Below are 23,346 nucleotides of genomic sequence, written 5' to 3'. Positions count from 1 at the left end.
ACCTCATAAATGTACTTCGGCATGAAGAATACTTGAATGCATGAATAAAATACAATATTCTGCATCTGTTACAAGACCGGTTGCTTATCCAGAAAACTGAAACCGTTTGGCGACATCTTTGTTGGTTAGACTCGCCAGTGTGATATGTATTTTTCCCAAGGTCATATTTTTTTTTTTAAATCCTGTCCCTGACAAACGCGGTTTCATTAACAAAATTCTCTGTTTTCAGTGTCTACATGAGGTCTGACAGCTCCTGATATCAAGTGATATTTTTGCCAGACAGCACTCACGGATCTGTTTCCCCAGCACATTTTATAGCCGAAGATTGAAAACCAAGCAGGGACATGTTTGCTTATCACAATATCTGGTTTCCCAACACCATTGTTTGCAGTTTAAAATGTGTTTATGATTTGACAACCAGCTCCAAAACCCTTAAGAAAAGTTGCATATTAATCACACGACCTCGATGTTTAATAACAGTGATTTTACTAAAGACCTAGATGAGGGAGAATTCCACTCATTCACTACAAGGGGCCTACCCATACTGCACCAACTATGCACAGTTGGTCACCCCAAGACTTTTGAACAGTACACATAAGGTTTTAGAATTTCTGAGAAGGAACTGGGTCTTGTACAAGGACACTGGTTATGCCACGTGTTTGCACTATACGAGGCACTAGAGAAACACAACATACTTGATGTATTGGCATCTGTGGCTAAATTGTAATCTGATTTACAAACTAAATTCACTGATAAATCACGGAAACATATTTGGGTCAGAATGTTGAAATCACACACGTGTTCACACTAGGCAGAACATATAAATATGTTACAGATGTTATGTAAAATAAAATATCTGTTGTCTGTATCGAACGTTCTAGGGCGCACATTTGTTTTCCTGCAGGAATTCCAGACAGGCACACTGCTCTGGCATATGATGGGGAAGTGACAGTCGAAATTACTTTAGAAAGAGGTAATATAACACATCAATGATAAAACGTGCATGTCAAAAACATGAGAACTGACATTTCGGATACCATAAATGAGGCAACCGGGAGAGAGAGAAAGAGACCCCCAGGCACGGCTTGAACCCGGTCTTTGGGGACATCCTTGACGCACCAAACACTCTCTATAAAACTTGACAAAACAGTCGAAATCGGTCAAAAAGAGACCAGGGCAGCTCTCTCTGGATCAGTGCATTGTGCAGAAAGAAAAGAACTGACGTCACTGTGCTGAGGCGCGTCTATGTACTACTCCCGACGTCATCACCATGACTACGATGCCAATTAAGTCTGTGGAGTCGACCAACGCCACCTACTGATGCGCAAGGGTATTGCCCGAAGAAAAATCTCCTGATCCAGTCTGAAGCCTGGGGGAAATTCTAATCTAAGGAATCTGCAACTAGAAGCCTTTATCAAATTATATATTTCTTGGTAGCTTGCAGAATCACTGTAGCCTAGACCTGGTAAATCCCACTGATATGTCAAGCGGCTAGTGAAATAAATAATGCTCAGTGTTTTTGGTGTGGAAGACCACATCTTCTGCATTTGAATGGGTTATATTTTTCTCTTATGTAAGGAGTTCCATATTACAAAATATGTAAACTACTCAACCAACAAGACATTGCCACCCACCAATGTGCTGACAACTCTCAACTATACCTTAAAGCATCATTGGTTAACAATATTTTTCCACTCAGATCCTGTCTGGATGTTATTTAAACCTGGATGCCCATCAAGGACCATGTCAAGAAGCAGCAAAACCAGCATTGTTCTAGCTTACATTACTGTGTAAAAACAAGCCCTCTTTTGAACGTCCAAGGTGTTGCCTTGTAATAGATTGATACAGGCAACACTCAGTTAGTGGTCTCCAAGAATCCCTGCTTTCCGCAACCAACCTCTCCCTATACATGCAGCAGACTGAGTAATTGCCAACCTTAGAACTTTCAAGCACACTATGAAACAAATGCATTGTCTTCCCCTGCCAGACTCCACTTCAAAGTTTGCTGTGTGATCTATAAGGCTTCCACTTGAATCAAGTAGACTAACTTGCTTCTAAACACGTGTTCAGTGGCACCCACGCTATTAACAGCATATCTCTGTCCAGGAAGGAAATATAGAATACTTATAAAGAACACTCTCGCTTATAGGGTTTCTCTTCATAATGGCACTGTTGGAAATGGTCTCTCTGCAGGGTCACCCCCAAACTTTTTGCTTTCCTCTTCTTCTTTTTCTGGCCTCATTTTTGCTGGCTTTATGACTCTGGCCACTTTACCACTGCTAACCAGTGCTAAAGTGCATGTGCTCGCTCCCTAAAACATGGTAACATGGGCTCATACCCAATTGGCATATTTAGTTTACATGTAAGTCCCTAGTAAAGTGCACTACATGTGCCCAGGGCTTGTAAATTGAATGCTAGTAGTGGGCCTGCAGCACTGGTTGTGCCACCCACATAGCTAGCCCCTTAACAATGTCTCAGGCCTGCCATTGCAAGGGCTGTGTGTGCAGCTTTACTGCCACTTCGCCTTGGCATTTAAAAGTACTTGCCAGCCATTAATCTCCACTTTTTCTACATATATGTCACCCCTAAGGTAGGCCCTAGGTAGCCCATAGGGCAGGGTGCTATGTAGGTAAAATGCAGGGCCGGTACATGTATGGTTTATATGTCCTGGTAGTGGAAAACTCCCAAATTCGTTTTCAACTACTGTAAGGCCTGCTCCTTTCATAGGATAGCATTGAGGCTACGCTCATATACTGTTTGAGTGGTAGATTTTGATAAGAGAGGGGTAACCAGGTCATATTTAGTATGGCCAGAATGGTTTAGAAAATCCTGGTTATTGGCAAGGTTGGATTTTATATTACTGTTTTAGAATCGCCACTTTTAGAAAGTGAGCATTTCTCTACATTTAAATCCATCTGTGTCTTACAGCCTGTCGCCAATCAATGTCTGGGCAAGGCTGGTTGACAGCTCCCTTGTGCATTTCACCCAGATAACCACAAACACAGGACACTCAGTCACACCTGCATTCATCTGCATACTGAATGGGTATTCCTGGGATGGAAGGGTGGAGGGCCCGACACATTTTAAAGGCTAGTGGCCTGCCCTCACACAATGGTCTGCTAAACCCTGTACTGGGACCCAGGCAGAAAGACCGGTACTGAAAGGAGGGCTTATGCATTTCAAAACCAGTCTTTGAGGTCTCCCCCACTTCAAAGGCATTTTTGGGTATATAAACTAGGTCACTGACCCCACCAAATCAGACACTTCTGGACCTGAGCCCGCAACCTGTGAAGTGGAACTGCCTGGCTGCCCAAAGAACTCATCTGGACTACTTTGCTGTGAAGGGCTGCTGCCCTCTGACTTTGCTGAGAAGTGCTCACCAAGGACTTGGATTGAGCTTGCTTCCTGTTTTCTGAAGCCTCATAGCCAAAAATACTTCATCTGTTCAGGAAACTCCATGTGGTCTGAAAATCAATGCACAGCCTGCCGGAAACGACACACAGCTGTGGTGTGACTGAGAAATCGCCACACAGCCGAACCAGAACAATGCAGGATGATTTCCCAAGTGAAGAATCGACGCAGTGCCTGCCTTGCGGTTGGAAATGCGATGCACAGCCGAACTGGAACAACACAGCCCAACTTCCTGAGTGAAGAATTGAAACGGCGCCTGCCGTGTGACAGAAAATTTGACACATCTACATAATGGATCGACGCAATACCTGTGACTTTGTCCCGTGCGCCCAGGATTTCCCCGCATAGTCCCTGGGTGTCAAAAAGATCCCCACATCGCAGTGAGGAACCAAGACTGTGCGCCGGAAATCTACGCAAAGCCCCTTACAGTGTGGAAAGAAACTACCCATAGGCTATGCCGCATCAGGAAATCCGACGCACACCCTATTTTTCCACGCATCTCCTCCTCTGCAGTCTCCGTGTGTGTTATTTTTTACACAAACCAGGTACTTTGTGAAAACAAGAGAACTATTGATTTCTAAGATTTAAGACTCTTTTTAATCTTGCAAAAGTGACATCCCAACTTGTGCTTATTGAATCTTTATCGTTTTGATCTTAATTTAACCAGATAAATATCATATTTTTCCAAAACTGTGTGGTGTATTTTTGTGGTGCTTGCACTGTGTTACTGTATCATTTATTGCACAAATACTTTACACATTGCCTTCCAAGTTAAGCCTGACTGCTCAGTGCCAAGCTACCAGAGGGTGGATACAGGATAATTTGGATTGTGTGTGACTTACCCTGACTAGGATTGTGGTCCCTATTTGGACAAAGCTGAATACCTCTGGCAACTAGAGACCCCATTTCTAACATAAAGACTCTGGAATAATCTCAATCTTTCTCCTTTATTGGTGAAATCCAAGAAATGGTTAAAACAGTACCTCTTTACAATCTTCTTACCATCCCAGAATGTCTCCATATTATAAACAAACCTGCATGTTTGAGATTCGACAAATGTTAGCTATCCTGTTGATATGTATAGCAACCCACTGCCATTTAGGAGTGGGTTCATGTTAAAAATAACTGGGGAATTTAATTCAGCCTAGAAAGGTGTAGCATTATTGTGGGGTGAAGAATTATATTACAGGGGAATATATTCATTGGGATCCAGTGATGCCTTTACTACTGGGCTGATTGTATTCCTTTTCATCATCATAACTCATCGCTATTTGATTGTTAAAAGAATTAATATAAAAGAGAAAAACACAGAGAGCAGTATACTTTTTTTTTAAAAACAATATCAATTCCATCAAACAAGATTTCAAATTGACATGATTACGCCAATGTGATGCATTTAAAAAAAAAATCCCAACAGCAGAACCCACAGCAGGGCTACCAACGATACAGAGGTGATAGAAAGCAGACCTACATTGCCAGAAACCCAAGTCTTTAGGATTAGGTAATACAAATCTGTGTCTAAAAGGTTCATAAAATATACAAAAGAGAGTAAAGTGTGTTAGAGTCTGTAGGGAGGCATCATCACAGGGACATACCAAAATACATTTAGTAACATACTGGCCTAGGGGAAAACAGAGATTGTTATCTGATAGAGCCTAGTCGGAATCTAGCCAAGAGTGTTCTCGCCCAAATGTTATCCACTTGATAGAGATATGGTTTGATACCCTGACGTCTTGAACAATATATAGGACCTCAGGAAGGGATTTCCAAGTTCCTTTGCCTCTCTAGCCGCAGATGCTAATCTCAAAAAATATTTTTTTTACTGAGTCAACCTCCCTTTTATTCAGAGAATGTGTAGAAAAAAACAGCCCCGGTCTTCCCAACCTAATGTAGCTCAACCATGGGATTTTGTGACCCAATTTCAAATGCCAAAAAGAAATCACCCTGTTAATCTGGTGTGCAGATTGCCCCAGACCAAGAGTAACAGTAACAATGATGCAAGCTTGATGCAATCTTCCACGAAGCCTAGTCCATGTTCTCCATGTAGAAAAAACGGTTTTGTCTTCCAGACACCACACCAAGCAGTCCCTTGCAAAATCGGTTTTCCTCCTGCAGTAGGCTGTGGTAGTCCCGATATCCCCATATTAATGCCCCAAAAGTTTAAATTGGTAGACATTTAAGTGTAAACACCTCCAAAAATGGCATAATTGGTTTGTTACCAACTCTTGAAAAAAACGTATAGCCGGTCCCAACTGAAACATTAAAGCAAGAACACAGCTTCAAGAGACAAGGTAACCAACTGCCCGTAGAGATGAAAGTTACCCCTAAATATGAAAAATCATTGACCCGCCTGATAGGCTGCCCCTTTACCATCACAGGCTCAATTTTACGCTGCAGCTTACCACAGTGAATGTAATGTATTTTCGATATGTTAACTTTAAGGTCTAGTTTATCCATATATAAAAAATAAAAAACGTTAATAGGACACTGTAAGCCACTGCGAGTCCGAGAATGCAAGACTGCCTCATCAGCGTATAGTAAGCATGGCACGTTTACCATTCAATACTGGGAGATCCTGGCCCTGGGAAAATAAAAGAGGATGCATTCCATTAATACATGAAAGAAATAAAATTGGGACGAAAACCCAGCTCTGTCGCATACATCTAAAATGATTAAAAGAATCAGTACATTCACCCTTCATACCATAAGTGACCCACACATCAAAGGACATCATGTAGAGTCTGTGAAAATGTAACAATCAAGTGGAGGCAAACCCAAATGGAACAATATTCCTCAGACTTTGGAACTATTCACCCAATCAAAGGCGCTACTGAAATCCGTAAAAGCAAGCTATAGGGTTCCTTTTTTGGCAATCGTGTATTTCCCAATGATCAGATGTAAGTTTAAGCACTGCTCAATTGTCCCAAGGACTTCATGGAACCCATACTGTGCAAAATTGAGGATACCATTTTCTTGGGCCCAGTTCTCAATTCTATGTGTAATACTACACCCCAATATCTTAACTACCGAGTCCAATAAAGCTATTGGTCTGTAACACTTGGGATCCTTCCTGTTTCTTTTCTTGAAAACAGGTACTATATAGGCAGATTGCAATGAGGCAGGTATCTCCTCAGAGGCGGTAGAGTTAAGAATGTTAGTATTAATGGGGGCACAAACTTGGACCTGGCACCTTGTTAGATGGACTCTCCTCAATAGCCACTACCACCTCTTCCTAATGAGATCTAATTTCCAAAGGGAAGTGGGAGACACAATTGTTCCCATCCTTCCCCAGTCGGCCCCATAGGAATAAATCCGGCTAAAGTGTTTGTGCCAGCATTTGGGAGAATATTGGATCCTAAGCCCTCCGAAATTACTGCTATAAGGTTGTGTTTATTCACAATGATCCATAAACTTGTGGAATCCTTCAGTTTACAAGCCTGCACAAGGCTCTCCTCCACATTTCTCTCTGAATGCCCGTTTCTTGTCTTTAATGGTTCGTTTACAGCCATGCCTAGGGGCTGTTACCAGTATCTTATCTCTCGATTCCTGGCGAAGGGCCAGGTGCAGATTCTTGTTCGCAGCTCTACATGAACTGTCGAACCAACCAGGATAGGGGCTCTTTACAGGTTTCCAGCTGCTGTTAATCAAGTCCCTTACCAATCTATTCAGTTTTCCAAAAGCAAGAAGGGTTTCAAGACAGGGAGGAATTATCTACCAATAACGGTGTCCAAAACTGGGTCTCGACTAGATCTCACCGAAGCAATCAACATGGACAGATTGTGAGACATTTGCCAACTGACCCTGAGCTCATTATCACGGATGACCAAACCTTCTGACCCTCCTAAACCAGAAGGGCGTCTGTGAAAAGATGCATCAAGAACGATTATTAATGGGTTGTGGTTACTATGCTCATGCTCCTTGACACCCCCTGCTGTAACAAGCTGGTTCAGATCCTCAGTAACATAGATGTAATCAATCACTGACCCTTTACCCTAACCTACGAAAGTGGGCATCTGCCCAGATAAATCACCCACCTACTTGATTATATTAATCAGTCCCAAACACAAGAATGTCTCCCGGAGTTTTATCCCTCTGCTAACTACAGCCTGATCATGTAAGTATCCCTCTTCACAAAATGATCAAATAGAGTCGTGATAGCGCCTATTTTGGCATTAAAATTGCTGTCTACTATAACTTGAAATGTATTAAGCATATGGGCTGATCTCTGCTTAAGGATAGCTAAGACAGAAAATAAGAAAATCAATATAGCATCCTAGCTCACATACAGGGTTATAAAAACTGATCACAAAGAAATTGCACTAGTTGGAAAGAACAACCCATGCAATTAAAATCCCCTGATGCTTGCATACCACTTGAATAGCTTAAGCACCCTTTGCAATTGGGATTAGGGTCACCAATCCCCCCGGCCCTCCGCCCAGGACCCTTAAAGGTGGGAACAGAAAACCTGACAAAACCATCCCAGGTTATGTGCTCAAAGGACCATGTTTCCTGCATTACTACGGTGTTGAAATTGGAGATGTAAATAAACAAGTCATCATCATCAAGCTTAGTTTGGTAACCCACAGTGTTCCAGCACAAAAGATGGAAAGGGCAAGCTGCTCTAGCTGCTGTCCTGAAAGAAGCATTCATGGGTACAGAGTTAGTAGTTCCGTAGTCTGCTATGGCTTAGAGTCTTTCACCAGCTGGAGATTTACCAGTATTTACGAGTCAACCAGTGTCCTCTAGAACTAACAGGCCAGAAAACCTGTTAGAGAACAGTTTTTCTTTTAAGGGGGCCAAGCTGGCTTCGATAATCTCTTTGAATGGTGCAAAAAGATGGGTCAAAAAAGACTTGATAAAATAGTTGTGGGCGATCTTCGAGGTGTCATTGTCTATTTGAGCATCAATATCAGGTCACAGTGACTCCACCCTGCTTACACCACAGGTTCTTTTAGTCTGGCGTTTCCTTTTAGTAGGTGGCTTTTCCTCTCTTTCTGGTGAAATGAACAATCCAACTGGACCAGTCTCTGAGAATGGCAATCCAGACCCTCCGGAACAGTCTCAGTACCCACAGCTGAAGTCATTGAGACTCTAGGTCCCCTAGGGATCTGGCTAACCGGTACAGGTGTGCCTGGCCCTGATTGTCGCTCACAGGGTTCAAGAGATGGCCACTGCTCCACTAGATCTATTTCTTTGGTGACAACCCCTACTGCTTTAGCCATACAAAAGTCCAAAGTGGTACTGTGGTGTTCCCGGAGAAAGCTAGTATTATCCTTGGACCCAGATTTTTCCTCTTCCCCGTCATAGTTCAAAGATGTGGATAAGCGAATTTGAAATAAAGCCCACAAAAGTCCTAAGGGTACAATGAGGGGTACAACTAAAAGTAACACCAGAAAAAGGATAAAATTTACTTACGAGATAAACCAGACAGCTCAAGACAATTGGGAGCAGAGGCAAGAAACAATAAGAGAGGGACACTCACCGTGCTGCTGATCATGCAGTCTAAGGCCAAGAGAGTGGGTTCGGCCTCTTACAGTCGAAGACAAGTCCTCTCTTGGCCCGACACAGCCCAGGAGCGTATCGCACTGCGAGAGTGCTAACATGCTTCTCAGTATAGGTCTGAGGGCGGAAATGTCGGCACCTGCTGATAGCTGGAGGCCCCCACAAAGCCCCCTGTTATGAGATGCAGTCAAGCCCGCCCAATTGTATTCGTAATCAATCCAATGCATGTTTTGTATAGTGTCCTAGGGCCAGATGTACCAAAGGATTTTACCCATTCTGTGTCTATGGGAAAAAACTTTCGTACATATGGCCCCTAGTGACATACAAGTAGAATGCAACACTTATGTTAAATTCTCATTGCACCAAGAGTGCTGTGATTTATGAACCTCATACATTCAGAACTGTCTTTGTTTTATATCATTTAATGACGTATACCTGTAACTCCATCATATTTCTTTCTTATACTTCCTGCTGTGTTTCAGTGCAATGTCAACATGGACTCTACTGCTAAGTTTTATGGTGTTATATAAAAACAAATTCAAAACAAAATGCCATTAGTCATCGGCTTCAGTTTTGCCAGATAGTTTTACCTTTGAACAAACGTGTCAGCAAAGGACCACTCTCTGTTCATAGAGGGACTTCTAAGTTCAGTAGTAGAATAAATCAGCACAGCATTAGGGGAAGGGTAAATGTGGATAACAGCGATTCTGCTAAACACAGCGTCAACTATTGGGGAAGGTGACCCAGACTTCTTAATCCCATGCAGAGAAGCCCCCCTGGACAGCTAACTTTTGTCTTGTTGAGTACTGCTAGTGGACAAGAGGTAGGCGGCAGCAATCTGTGATGCCCAAAATGTTTAGGCAACAACAACCATCAAAAAAGCAAACAATGACAGTGTTGAACACTTTTATTTACAAATGTAATGAAAACCTCCAACAATAACTCGTGCTCACTCCTGAAACCTGAAATGCGTGTGTGGGATTTTTTATATTTTCTGTTGTTTGTTCATTTTTAAAGTGCATGCACAAGAAAGGAAACTTGTTTTTTAAATGTTTTCTCTTTATTGTAAGAAAATACACAGCTTGAAAGTGTGAATAATGCAATATTTAAAGACCAAGATTGGGGGAGTGGGAAGGCAAAAATAAAAGAAAGATCTGGAAGAGCATATTGATCTAGACAGTTTGTGTAAATTTTGAAATACTGAACTGGGAAAATAACAAAGAAAAGATTGAAAGAAAAGAAAAACAAAACAAATTGTCCTTTTTGGGCTCGAGAAACAGTTAAAATACAATAAGAAAATAAGTCCAAGCTCTCTCCGTAAATTCCCTCTATACACAAAATACACAATTTATTTTTTGTAAGCCCCATTTTTTGTGCTGCTGGGACTGCTGTGAAATTGGGGAGTATACCCCTTCTTCACCAATATATCCTTATGTTACAATCTGAACGTACCAAGATGGGTTTAAGGGGATTGAGGGGGTAGAACTTTCTGACATCACATGGAAATAGAACATTATTCTTTCTTATTATTTCTTGAAATGGCTCAGAGACGGAGAGCGATCCTTTTCCAGCTGTAGCTGGGAGTGAGGTGGAGGTACAGGCTCAATGCCTGCCGCTGGCTGTTGGTCCAAAAGCAACGTTGCATGAGATCGCAGTCTGCATGCTCCGCAACAGGCGATGTTGCAGTGATCCGACCACAAATAGTGTAGTATCTGGAGACTTTGGACAGAAGTACCTAAAAGAGCACCGATTTCATTTAAATCTAGCTGGTATATGCTGTTTTTTCTGCACCGTGACTTTAAAAGTTAAGACCCATTAATCAGCAGAGGAAATGAAATGGGCCTGCAGTAGTCTAGAGCGTGAAGACTTGATAGGTAAGAGCCAAAAGAAGGGGGGGATCAGGAGGTAACACTCACGTTAAAAAGGAATAGGCAGAAAAACATCTTTCTCTGTTTTTTCTCACTCCAAACAGCCTGTAAGAATTCAGCCACTTAGAGAACCAGATTGGTTTAATGTTCCAAGGCAACTTATTGTGCGTTACATGTGCTTTGTGCAGAGGAGCAGCAACTGTTCCATTACCCATGTTGGGGAGAAGGCAGACCGGAGGATCCTCCCCAACATCATTTAAAATGTATAAAAAAAAGACATTTTAAGCACCTTACATATGTGAAATTCATAGTCGCTTTACAATAAGCAGCATGTCTGGAGAGAGTGGACTTTTCCGCTTGCACAGATTGCGCCTGACAGCACTGCTCAGAACTGGCAGTGACCAAACTGCTTGCAAGACTCCCTCTTGCCACAATAAGAGACACTCTTACAGGGTGCATTAACTCAGAAAACAGACTACCAGGTTTTCCCCCACTTTGGTAGCTGATGTTGCAGAATGGATGCGATAACCTAGGGCTGGACCAGCAGCTGGATTGTATTCGCTAATGCCACAGGGCTGCCCAACCATCCTGTTACAGCCACTTCCAAACTCGGAGAAAAACTGGCAACACTTCGAGAAAAAACAGGGAAACTAAATTTTTCAATGAAACATTTGGGACCTGTTTCAAGGTAAGAAAGATAAACAAATATATATATTTTTTTATTTCCATGTGAGTGGGGTGGGGGGAGGGATGGGGTTCCATTCCCTCTCACGTTTTAACCCCTGACAGCACAGTTTCAAAAATCCCATAAGCTGATTCTTTGCAACTTCTGCCCCCACCCCCAGGATCAATTTCCCCATCTAACTCAATATTTGTCATCACTGATATGTACATCACAATTTCTGTAAAATGTATCAAATTTCTCAATCTAATAAAAAATTGTCTTTTTTGTATTCCTGATGAATAAATACCAAAAAACCTATTTTTGTTTTCTTTATGCAGCAGCTAGTTAAGGTAAGGCTGCAGAAATCACCTCTCTCTCTCTTTTACACATTTTTGCTTGCACTTTCGTGGACTGGTGTGAATGCCTGCCTGCAGCCACATCCATCCACACTTTCTTTTCCTCTTCTCTTTTTGCCCCCTTTATTCTTTAGTATTTCTCCCACGCCCCTTTCTCTACGGTCTCCGAGGCCGGTCGCCGGATGGTGCTCACCACTGCACGCAGACATCAATACTTTGACGTACTATGAAGAAAGAGAGAGATAAGACGGACCGGGGGAGCTCTGTCCTGCACTGCGACTGCACGGAGACGTCCCCTGATCAGTAGTAAAGAGAGAATACAGGCACCGGCATCCGACGGGACGTCAGGGAGAGAGAGAGAGAGTACATGCCCGTTAAAATGGGGAATGTGTTTTCTTTTCATATATTTGTATTATTATTAATGGCAAAGGAGTTCAGTCTCATCTATAGTCCTCCTTGGGATACTCTAGTGTCACTAGATTACGGAATCCCATTCGGAGGCTTTCGGTGTCAAAGGTCTCGATTTCTCGCTCCTGTCGTTCAAACAGGTGCTTGATCCTTTCACTGCGCTCCTTCTGCAGCGCCGCGAGCTCCTCCTCGATCTGAAGAGACAAAAAAACAGCAATTCAGAAAGGTCTATACAATCGCACAAGAATTATGGTACTCAAAAACTCAAGGCTCTAATACTTTTGAGATAAGATCGACCGACATTGTTCTTTGCGAACCAAGTTCACACTAATTCATTAATTATCATTGTACCAGGAGTCTTACTAGGTCCAATAAATGCACAGCAATTTAAATTCCCGGCCATGTGATATCATCCACTGGAAATCTATTTCTGCATTACATCTGTATAGGTACGCGGTATTCATTGGAAGATTCATGGGCAATTTGTTAGGAAATAATGTTTTAGGTGCCTGTGTAGTAAAAAACCATTGTGCATGCTGAAATCATACGCCAACAATTATTTCTACATACTCTGCTGGCCATGGTGAGCTATAACTCCTATTTTCAGATAAAACTTTGGTGACATCTGGTTCTTCCATCTAAAGGAATTGTCTGTTAAAGGATAGTGAACAAGTCTTAAAAGCCACATTTAACCATACTGCTCTATGGGCTGCTCTTCATCCTTAAGAATTTTGTGTTTCTAATTAGCATATGCGAGAACAATTTTAAAACCAAAACCGTGTTTTTTCAAGACATGAACATCTGGCAAGATAATTCCCCAAAACCTGACCAACAATTACAGTGCCTGAAATATTCAGAAAATTAGCATATGAGGAAAGAAAAATTTAAAGAATTTAAAGATGCTTAACCCAATGCTACTGTCTAAAGACAGAAATGATCCATTAAATGCAGGAGACAGTCTGAGAAGGGTACTTCTCCCTCTGCCCCCACCAATAGAGCCTTACCCTCACTTTGCCTGTTAATTCTGTTGGCACTTCTATACATCTTCACATAGAGAACATGGACTACTTGCAACCAGTCCTGTGTGTTGACAGTACAAGTCTGAATCCCGATCCTGCTTTGGTCACTGGTAAGTAGTGAGTCAGCAGGTATGTATCTGGGGCGATACTTTTAGGTCTCTTAAGGGCGAGGGTATGAAGAATTCCTGCACATTCGTTTTCATTATAATGAGATTCAGATTTTCAGGACCATCATCCAAGAACAGGGTTCCCCCATGGGAACGGGCTATCATGCTCCAGCAAAGAAATTCAAAGTTGGCAAATGCCATATACAACATATTCCCCTTCCTGATAAACAATGGGGCCGCCTGAATGATTGCTACTTCAAAACAGCATCAAAGAAACCTGCCTACACACCTACTGTAATAAGTGTTGATCCAGTTGTGGTGACGTACAAGTTTACTTACCTTTGGTAACAATATTTCTGGTAGAGACATAGTCTAGTTGCAGATTCCTTACATTTTGAAATCCCCCAGGCGTCAGACTAGATCTTGAGAATTTTACTTCTTCCAACAGTACCTCTGCCCACCGTTAGGTGGTGTTCGTCGACTACGCAGGCGTCGGTGGCATCGTGTTCGCTGTGATGACGTCACAGTCATATATAGGTACCACCCCAGAGCACTGACGTCAGTTTATTTTCATGACTTTCCACGCCAGAAGCACGGAGCCATGAAAAACACTGAAAGTGGTGCACCAAAACTAGGGCCTTTTAAGGAAAGTTACTGCCCCTAGAAATCAGTTTGCAGACTCGGGAGGATGGGTGGGTCGGTAAGGAATCTGCAACTAGAATATGTCTCTACCAGATATATCGTTATCGAAGTTAATTAACTTGTACACCTGATAGAGACTTCTAGTTGCAGATTCCTTACCTTTGAATAGATATCCGAGCAAACCCATCCCCAGAGGTGGGCTGCGAACCAAGATCACGCCAGGAAGTCCTGTAGGACCGAACAACCAAAGCAGCCGTCCCTATGGGCCTGACTGTCCAGGCAGTAGTGCTTGGTGAACATGTGCAGAGATGCCCATGTGGCTGCCTGACAGATATCTAGGACTGGAACGCCTCGTGCTAGCGCTGTGATTGAGTGAGCTCGCAAGCCCTGTGGGGGATGCTTCTTTGCCAAAGCGTAGCACATTTTGATGTGTAGGAGGACCCATCGTGAGATGGTTCTCTTTTGCACCGCCTTCCCTTTCTTCACCCCCACATATCCTACAAAGAGTTGATCGTCCACCCAGAAGTCTTTAGTACGATCAAGGTAAAACGCCAACGCTCTTTTTGGGTCCAGGCGGCCAAGTCTCTCCTCATGTGAGGGATGTGGGGGTGGATAAAAAGCAGGCAAGGTGATGGATTGACCTACATGGAAGGGTGTTACTACTTTAGGGAGAAAAGAAGCCCTAGTGCGGCATACCACTTTGTCAGGATGTACTGCCAGAAAAGGTGGTTTAGATGACAGAGCTTTGAGCTCACTTATCCTGCGAGCAGAGGTAATGGCAACCAAGAAAGCAGTCTTGATGGTTAGGAGCCATAAAGGGCAGCTATGAAGCATCTCGAATGGAGTGCACATCAGATTTGCGAGGACTAAATTTAAATCCCATTGGGGCATGATAAATGGGATAGGTGGGAAGAGATGTGGAAGGCCTTTGAGAAACCTCCTGACAATGGGAGATTTGAATAAAGAAGGTTGGTCAAGTAGTGTCAGGAAGGCAGAGATAGCAGAAAGAGCTCTGTTGAGCAAGAAAGAGAACAAAGAGCAGAACTTCAGAAAGAGGTGCAGAGAGAGGATCGACAGATTTGTTGATGCACCATGCCACAATTTTTCTCCAACAGGCATATACCGTTTTGTTGGAGGGAGGCCTGGCTGCCAAGATTACATTACAGACTTCGGGTGGAAGGTAAAAAGCCATTAACTGTCGCCGCTAAATCTCCACGCAGAGAGGCGGAGAGTGGACAGGTTCGGGTGGATGACCGTCCCCTGCTGATGCGACAGAAGATCCTCCTGAATGGGCAGTCTGATCGGTGGAGCTATGACCATGCTCAAGAGCTCGGGATACCAGACTCTTCATGCCCAGTCCAGAGACACCAGGATAACTTGGGCCCGGTCTTGCCTGATGATCTTCAGAACTCTGGGCAAAAGTGGTACGGGCGGAAAGGCATACAGGAGGCCTGAGCTCCACTTGAGATGAAATGCGTTGCAGAGCGAGTGCCACCTTGGAAACTCCAACAGCTGACATTGCGCCCTGTCTGCAGAGGCGAAGAGATCTAACCAAGGCTGTTTCCGCTGCTGAAAGAGACCTTGCGTCACCTCCGAATGGAGACACCACTCATGATCAACTATTCATCGTCTGCTGAGTTCGCCTCTCTGGCATTCAAACAGCCCGCCAGATGTTGAACCACCAGGGAAATACCCTGATGTTCCAGCCAAGTCCAAAGACGCATCTGTCACTACTGTGAGGTCTGGTTGGGGAAAGGAGAGGGATCTGCTCTTGACCCAATCTTGATTCGTTAGCCACCACTGAAGATCTTTCGCAGTTCCTTCCGAGATCTGGACTTTGTCAGAGTCTCCCCTGATGCTGCGCCCACTGGAACTTCAGGTCCCACTGCAGAGCCCCCATATGCCGTCTGGCCTTTTGAACCAGCAGGATGCAGAAGGCCATGAGGCCCAGCAGCCTCAGAGTCATTCTCACTGAAATCCAGGATAGAGGCTTAAACATCGGTATCAAAGCCCGAATATCCTGGACTCGCTTTTGGGGAGGATAAGCCCCAAACTGTACTGTATCCAGAACAGCTCCTATGAAAAAGAGCGTCTGAGAAGGAGTCAGGTGTGACTTCAGCATGTTTATAGTGAACCACAGCGAATGCAGGAGGTTTGCCGTAGTCTGGAGGTGGGAGATAGCTTTCTGGGGCGTTTCCACCTTCAACAGCCAGTCGTCGCGGTAGGGGCAAGACTTGGACCCCTAACCTGCACAGATGAGCTGCAACCACTGCCATCACCTTTGTGAACACCTGAGGGGTGCCTGTAAGGCCAAAAGGGAGCACGGTGAACTGAAAGTGCTCGTGGCCTACCACGAACCTTAGGAAACGTCTGTGGGCAGGCAAGATGGGGATGTGAAAGTATGCGTCCTGCAAGTCCAACGATACCATCCAGCCTCCCGGGTCCACAGCAGATAAGACCCGAGCCAATGTCCGCATCTTGAACTTCTCCTTTTTGAGGAAGAGATTGAGGGACCAAAGATTTAAGATAGGACAAAGGCCCTTGACGTTCTTTGGCACCAGAAAGTAGCGGGGATAACAACCAAGACCTACTTCTGACAGAGGGACGCTCTCCATAGCTCCTCTGGCCAAAAGAGCTTTGACTTCCTCACGGTTGAAGTACCATATGATCCTCTGATATGTGGTCGAATAAAGGTGGCATGGCTGGAGGAGAAGACTTGAAAGGGAGGGAGTAGCCTTTCGGAACAATCTGGAGGACCCACCTTTCTGTGGTAATGGATTTCAAGTGGGTCAGATGATGGCGAATCCTGCCGCCAACTGTTTCCAGGTGTTCCATCTGACTAGGAAGGTTTGGAGGCAGAGGATGGGGTGGTAGGGGTGGACTGGGTGACCTGCTGGCGCCCTGATCCCCAAGATCTTGGGATCCCGCAGCCGCGCAGGGGCTGTACAGTATGCACGGGTCGATGGCTCGGTGGAAAAGGACGCGGATGGGTGCCCCTTCTGAAACCTCAAAAGGGGCAGACTTGTGGGGTCTAGGGGCAGGAGCAAGGCTAAGGGACCGGGCTGTGAATCGAGAATCCTTGAAGCGCTCAAGCGCAGAGTCTGCCTGGTCTCTGAAGAGACGGGTTCCATCAAAGGGCATGTCCATCAGCGTTTGCTGGATATCCACCTAGAAGCCAGATGTTCTCAGCCAGGCGTGACATCTTAATGCCACTGTCAATGCAACCGATTCGCCTAGAGAGTCGGTCGTATCCAGTTCATAGCGAATTATGAACTTGGCTGCATCTCTCCCATATGCCAGCGCTTGGGAGACGACAGTCAGGGCTTCCTCTCGTACTGTAGGCAGCACCGTCGGAAACGTATCCTGGAGAGTTTGGGAATAGTGGCCCAAAAGGAATTTGGTATTCACGGACCACAGCGCTAGACTGGCAGAAGAAGACATTTTCGTCCCCAAATTATCCAGTCTTTTTGATTCCCTATTGGGGGGGAGACGTGTGGGGGGGTGGTAGGGAATGCCCGAGAGGAAGAAGAAGAGGAAGCCTAGATCACAAGGCTCTCAGACGTGGGGTGTTCGGTGAGGAATTTCGGGTCTGTTGCGCAGGAAGATGGTGGCGGATAATCGTCCTATTCACAGGAGCCCCTGTGCTGGGCCTGGGCCAAGGACCAAACAGGACGTTAGTCAGTGCCTCATTAAAAGGGAAAAGGGGTTCTGATGTGGAAGACCCCAGCTGAAGCATGTCAGTTAGGATATTAGGACTAACCTCCACAGAAGGTAGCTCGAGGTCCAAGACCTCAGCCGCCCTTCTCACCACCATGGAGTACGTGGCCCCCTCCTCCATAGCCACGGTAGGGAGAGAGAATACCAGTGTCAGGGAAGTGTCCCATCTAAACTTTCCCCTTATCCATACCCATAAGTATAAGGGTTTGGATCAACCCTGTGCCAGGAGAGCCCACAGAGAACGAAATCGGCATTGAGCGACGTCGTTCCGGCTCCGGGTCGTCGGGTATGAGAATAGGTTTGACATTGATTGCGGGCCCACCCGACGCCGGGGAAGGTCTTTGTGGCATGACCAGCGTCAGGGCAGATCTGAGATTGGATCCGGAGGAGCCCTCCTGAGTTGTAGCCGAAGCTGACGACTTCGAACCCGAGGGGGCCCTCACGTCTCACCTGTGCCCTAGGGTGGCTCGGTCTGCCCAAAAATGAGGCGCATTGCCTCATAAAACTCTTAGCTGGGCAGGGGTGGCTCTGACTCCCGGGAAGTCGGGGGAGCACGGAGCGAACCCAGATGGAGGCTTCGAGGACAGAGGCCTAGAGTGTTGACGTTCTTCCGGCGCGCATTGTCTGAGCGACGGGGTGAACTTAAAGAACGTTTGTTCTTCTTCGACTTCTTTTTCTTATGACCCAAATGCCCCGATGACTTCAAGGACAAAGAGTGGTGGTGAATCCGCGGCCGGTCTCGAGATCTTCTCGTACGAGACCGTGAGCGCCACGGAGTAGAGTGTTGGGCCACCAGGAGCTTCAGGGACCGCTGCCTCAAAGCTTTCTGGTTCATGGCCCGACAATCGGAGCACGAATTCAGGTCATGATCGCGCTAAAGACACATGAGGTGTGGATCCGTCACCGACATCATTCGGTGACCGGAGTCGCAGGGCTTGAAACTGGTCTTGCGGGACATCCCTTGACGCATCCACGATCTTGTCAAAAAATCGTCAACAAAAATGTTGTAGTAGTTAAAAAGAAGGTAGCTCTTCTCCGGATCTGCGCGCAGGCTGGCACGGAAAGAAAATAACTGACGTCAGTGTGCCGGGGATGGCAGATACAACTGCGACCTCATCACGGCGAACATGACGCCACAGAAGCCCGCTGAGTCAACCAATGCCATCTACAGGCGTGCAGAGGTACTGCTCGAAGAAAAAGTCTCCGGATCCAGTCTGATTCCTGGGGGAATTCAAAAGGTAAGGGATCTGCAATTTGAAGTCTCTGTCCGATATAAATTTTACTCTGTGGCACAGCAGGCAGGACAGGCTTTACATTCCACGCCATCAAGACCTCAATGAACAACCATATAAAAATCTGGGCAGGAAGGAACTCCACAGCATGCGCTGAACACAAGGTCTAGTTCTAGTGCTTCATGTAAAAAAAAAAAAAAAAAAAGGCTACAGAGATTTTGACTTATTCCTAAACAGAAAAATAGGGCTTTTCGAAAAAAAAAAAAAAAAAAAATGAGGATGACACATGTGGCTCCCTTATTAGGAGTAACGTTATCTCCACCAGATGACATAATGCAGTGGTTCCCAAACTGTGCGCCGCGGCTCCTTGGTGCGCCGTCAAAATTAGCCAGGGGCGCCGCACACAGTCTGGAAACCACTCGGAGGTGCTTTTAATCGGTAGCTTTTCACCGTGGTTTTGGAAACAAAACCCCCTGCATTAATTATTGTGACCAGCGGAGGGCGCCAGAGTACCATTAATAATATCCCTATGACAAAAGAAAAGAAATAGTTTAAAATAAATGGTTTTCAGGAACCTGAACGAGAGAATTAAGAAGTCAAACTGTAAATAGTGTAGGTACAGGCTGGGATTACGTTCCCCCACCCGCCAAAAAAAAGTAACATAATGGGGAGCCGTGGCCAACACGGCCAATAGGTCAAAGGAGCCGGGGATCGAAAAAGTTTGGGAACCACTGACATAATGGCTGAAGTAAAACAACTTCCCTGTAAGAGAGGCGGCAACAACTCTGTAATTAGCCCTGGTTAAAGTACTGCTGTAGAATAAAAAAGTAGCCTGTCTTAGTCTCAGGAAAGGGTTGTTTCTGAGAAAAGGTATTTTCTATATGAATGTTACTACTGCTTGTTACATATCTCGGTGAACCCACTAAAACATATTAGCATACAACACAGTCCAAGCACTAGTGGCAAGAAAATATTAATACACTGCTGCCATTCCGAGTACTAGAACACGGGTTGCTGTAGCAAATTAGTCTAAAATTGATACCATTCATTTTATCTACTGAGTGGAGACTATGCATGTTTCTTTGCATTTATTTAATACTCTTGGTCATGGAAGAGAATGATTGTTGTTGTGAGGTGTTTTAAGTCAGGAGACAATGCCTTCACTAGCCGGTTAACCAGATAGGGGTTAAAAAACATGGCACCGTAGCTTAGTCGGTGAAAGAAAACGAATGCCATGATGAACATGGTTGCAGAAGAGGAGAGACTGAAAAAATACAACAAATTAGTAGTGCTTACCTCCAACAACAAACTACAGGCATTCATAGAAGTAATTTTTGGAGGCTCCAGATCCCGATTTTGAGAAACACAAACAACAGACTTGAGTTACTGCACACCCACTCTCCCATCCAGTAGGTGCATGAATAAAGGGAAATGGTATATGGTGTCACTTGATGCCAGTGACAAGACACTGATGCACAACATTTTCCAGATCCTGTTGGAAAGGTGCTGATTGAATGATTTTACGTGAGTCAATATGGATTCAAATTTGATCCTCGCTTTTTGCCGATTTTGAAGCATATAGGACTTCGACATGTAAAGGAACTATTAGTTGGAAGATAGGTGTACATAATCATAATAGAGCTTTCTACACCGTGACAAAGAAGCACATTTTGCTCATTCGGTCAAGGCAGATTTTTCTGTTCCAGCCTATTAACCTGTCTTTAACAAAGTGTTTGAGACTGTAGGTAGATAACAGCCCTTTGGCACAGTTTAGTCTTGGGCTCTTCTCACAGCACAAGGCAGTAAGATGCTTATCTCAGAAGAATGTGAAATAGGTGAAGAAAATAGATATGCTAGGTAGGCCATCGAGGCATTTTCGCAGCACTCCTTTGAGTTAAGTAGATTTCTGTAAAATTGGACAAGTCCCACTTCCCTGTGAAGTTAGGTGGCTTCTTACTCAGCAGTGCTTTCTACTGACATTGAGGACAGAGTAGTGAGCATTAAAAAAAACAACTGGATAAAGCATTGTGGAATAAACCTTCTTCTCCCAATGGTGTGAAGAGACACTGGCAAAACTCAGCACCTGAATGAGTGTTGGAATCCAAGCACTAATGTTTGCCCAAGATGCATTCCATTGCTTTTCAGACTTTAAAGCCTGTGATGCTACCCAGGAGAAAATGGTAGCTGGCCTTTGTAAGGAAATGTCAGTTAATGTATTATTGTCCCAAAAGTTTTGGATTTATGCTATTGGTTTTTCGATCTTGGGAGTACACTGAGGCCTGCTAACCAGACCTCAGTGTCAGTGCTCTCATCCTTAAAACGTGTATGTCTGTTTGGCTGAACCACAATCCGCATAAGTTAACTTACTTATAAGTCCCTAGCATATGGCACCAGGCATATCCAGGGCCCGAAGGTTAACGTGTCCCTCGTGTACTACAGCACTTATTGTCCCACCAAAGGTGTGACAATGCAAATCAAGACTCTCAGCCTGCCACTGCTGCCTGGCAGAGCAGTTTTCAAACTGCTAACTTGACTTTGCCATTTAAACTAATGACAAAGTCTGACCTTCTTTTTTTTAACATATACAAGTCGCCCCCAAGGTAGGCCTATCAAGGCCGAATGCCCTGTGTTTCAGTGTGCCCTAACAATGACCCCCCCCTCCTCAAACTGTTGATCTTGCTTTAAGAAATGCTAGTAGCCCCACTGGTGCATATAGGGTTACAACCTGACAACTCAGCTGTGCTAACTTCTGAATGGGACTACTAATGTTGGTACTTAACAGTATTAAAAGAATTGCTACATCAAACCCAATTTTATGCCCAAATCTAATTTAATGTATCTTTTAAATAAATGGCAACTTTGGTAAGTTGGCATTCTTTTGCCCAAGCTTTCCAGTGACCATGTGCTGGTGGTGGTCACAAGGCAGCATTCTACCCTCCTGGAGAGATATGTGAACTATTCCCGGGAATTAACTCAAAGGGCCTGCCTTTGAAGGAGATGTTACCTCTCCCTGGGAGGAAGGCCAAACAGGATGTGAGCACTAACAGTGAGCTTCAAAGGGGAAACCGCCTTTGAAGGGCAAATGATGGATAAACAAGAGAGACTGCTCTTTTGTTCTGGTAGACAGGTTGGCATCAGGGACAGAGAGGGAAATACAGTTGCCAAACGAGTTTTCCCATGGGTGTGTAGCCTTCAGACAGCCATCTTGGGATGGGCAGAATATTGCACACTGGGATATCCAGATGCCACATGCTGCAGCAAGTCGTCAGACAGGAGGGGACCTGGTAGCTACCTGGACATTAGTCATCGCATCCCCAGAAGCCACGTTTTGGGTGGAAAAGTTGTACCCTTGGCACACATACCTTAGATCACACCTGCACTGGAGAGCCAACCAAAGTAGGACTGCTCTGTTGTTCCCTGGAACCAGCAAAGAGAGGCTGAACCAAAGGCTGGACTACACCTGCTGGTCCTTGGTCTAGTAAAGAGAGGACTGTGTCTATGGTGCACTGCTTGAGGAAAAAACAATCCCTGAGACCCAGATGGAAGAAGGGACTCCAAGAGTCAGTTGGCTGACTTCCTGTTACAGCTCAAGTGGCACAAAAGCTGAAGAAGCTTGCTTTGGCAAGCTGGCAGCCACAATCACGTGGTTGCCACTGACAGCTGAAACACAGCCTGGGCCACAGACGTTAGACGCTCAAAAATTGTCCCCATGTCTGCTGGACCCTGGAGAGCCATCAGTTTGGTTGCCCAAGACGGAACCTAGCCTCAGTTAAAGGGAACTGCTGGTTTTGCTGTAATCGGAGGCCAGTAGACCAGTGGCAACTGCTTTTTAGCCGGACTCCAACCAGACTTCTAGGGACATCACCTGTGTGGCCAAGGTCATCCCCACTGTGCTCATGGACCGAGGGTGGCCCCAGAAAGACCGCCATCAACTGGATCAGTGTTCTCAGCATCTTGAGCAACTGAATCCTGTGCATCAGGACCACTCCACTGATGTCCATGGCGGTTCACCCATAGAGCCTAGAACAGGACTGGAGACTGTTTTGACTGCAAGCTAACAGTCCTGCCAAGCCTCATTGGCCCCCATGACTTGCTCCCTGCTGGAGTTGGTCACCCAAAATAGGCCGGAGTAATAGCACACAATTTTTAAAAAGTTTTCAAAAATTGTCAAAGTAACAGTGGTAGTTGCCAATGCTTGTATGCCATTTGAATGAAAAGCAGTGATTTATTATTTGCCAAATAATTTATATATAAGGAACCCTCCCCAGTGGTTCTTGTTCATTTAGGTTTCTAAAACTTCATAAAAATAAGAGCTATTTTTAGGGTCGAGCTGTGTCCCTGTTGTTATCTCTCTACGGGCCTGTAACCACTCCCATGTCCTGCCCATCAGTTTGGTTGGTTCACGGGCTTGCCTTTTACA

The 23,346-nt window shown here is 44.8% G+C and overlaps 1 protein-coding gene across 4 annotated transcripts in view; it reads right to left on the bottom strand.

Moving 5' to 3' along the window:
• Window positions 1-9,805: 9,805 nt before the first annotated feature.
• The window catches only part of TAOK3 (TAO kinase 3), a 1,041,334-nt gene continuing 1,027,793 nt past the window's right edge, over window positions 9,806-23,346 (bottom strand). For all 4 annotated transcript variants that reach the window (XM_069214478.1, XM_069214480.1, XM_069214479.1 and 1 more), the window contains one exon: window positions 9,806-12,403. In XM_069214478.1, the coding sequence (XP_069070579.1) occupies window positions 12,242-12,403 (162 nt within the window). In that variant the 3' untranslated portion in view covers window positions 9,806-12,241. The remainder of the gene's footprint in view (window positions 12,404-23,346) is intronic.

This window comes from Pleurodeles waltl, chromosome 11 (assembly GCF_031143425.1).
Source record: "Pleurodeles waltl isolate 20211129_DDA chromosome 11, aPleWal1.hap1.20221129, whole genome shotgun sequence".
Lineage (NCBI taxonomy): Eukaryota > Metazoa > Chordata > Amphibia > Caudata > Salamandridae > Pleurodeles > Pleurodeles waltl.
This window is presented reverse-complemented; position numbering and strand designations above follow the sequence as displayed.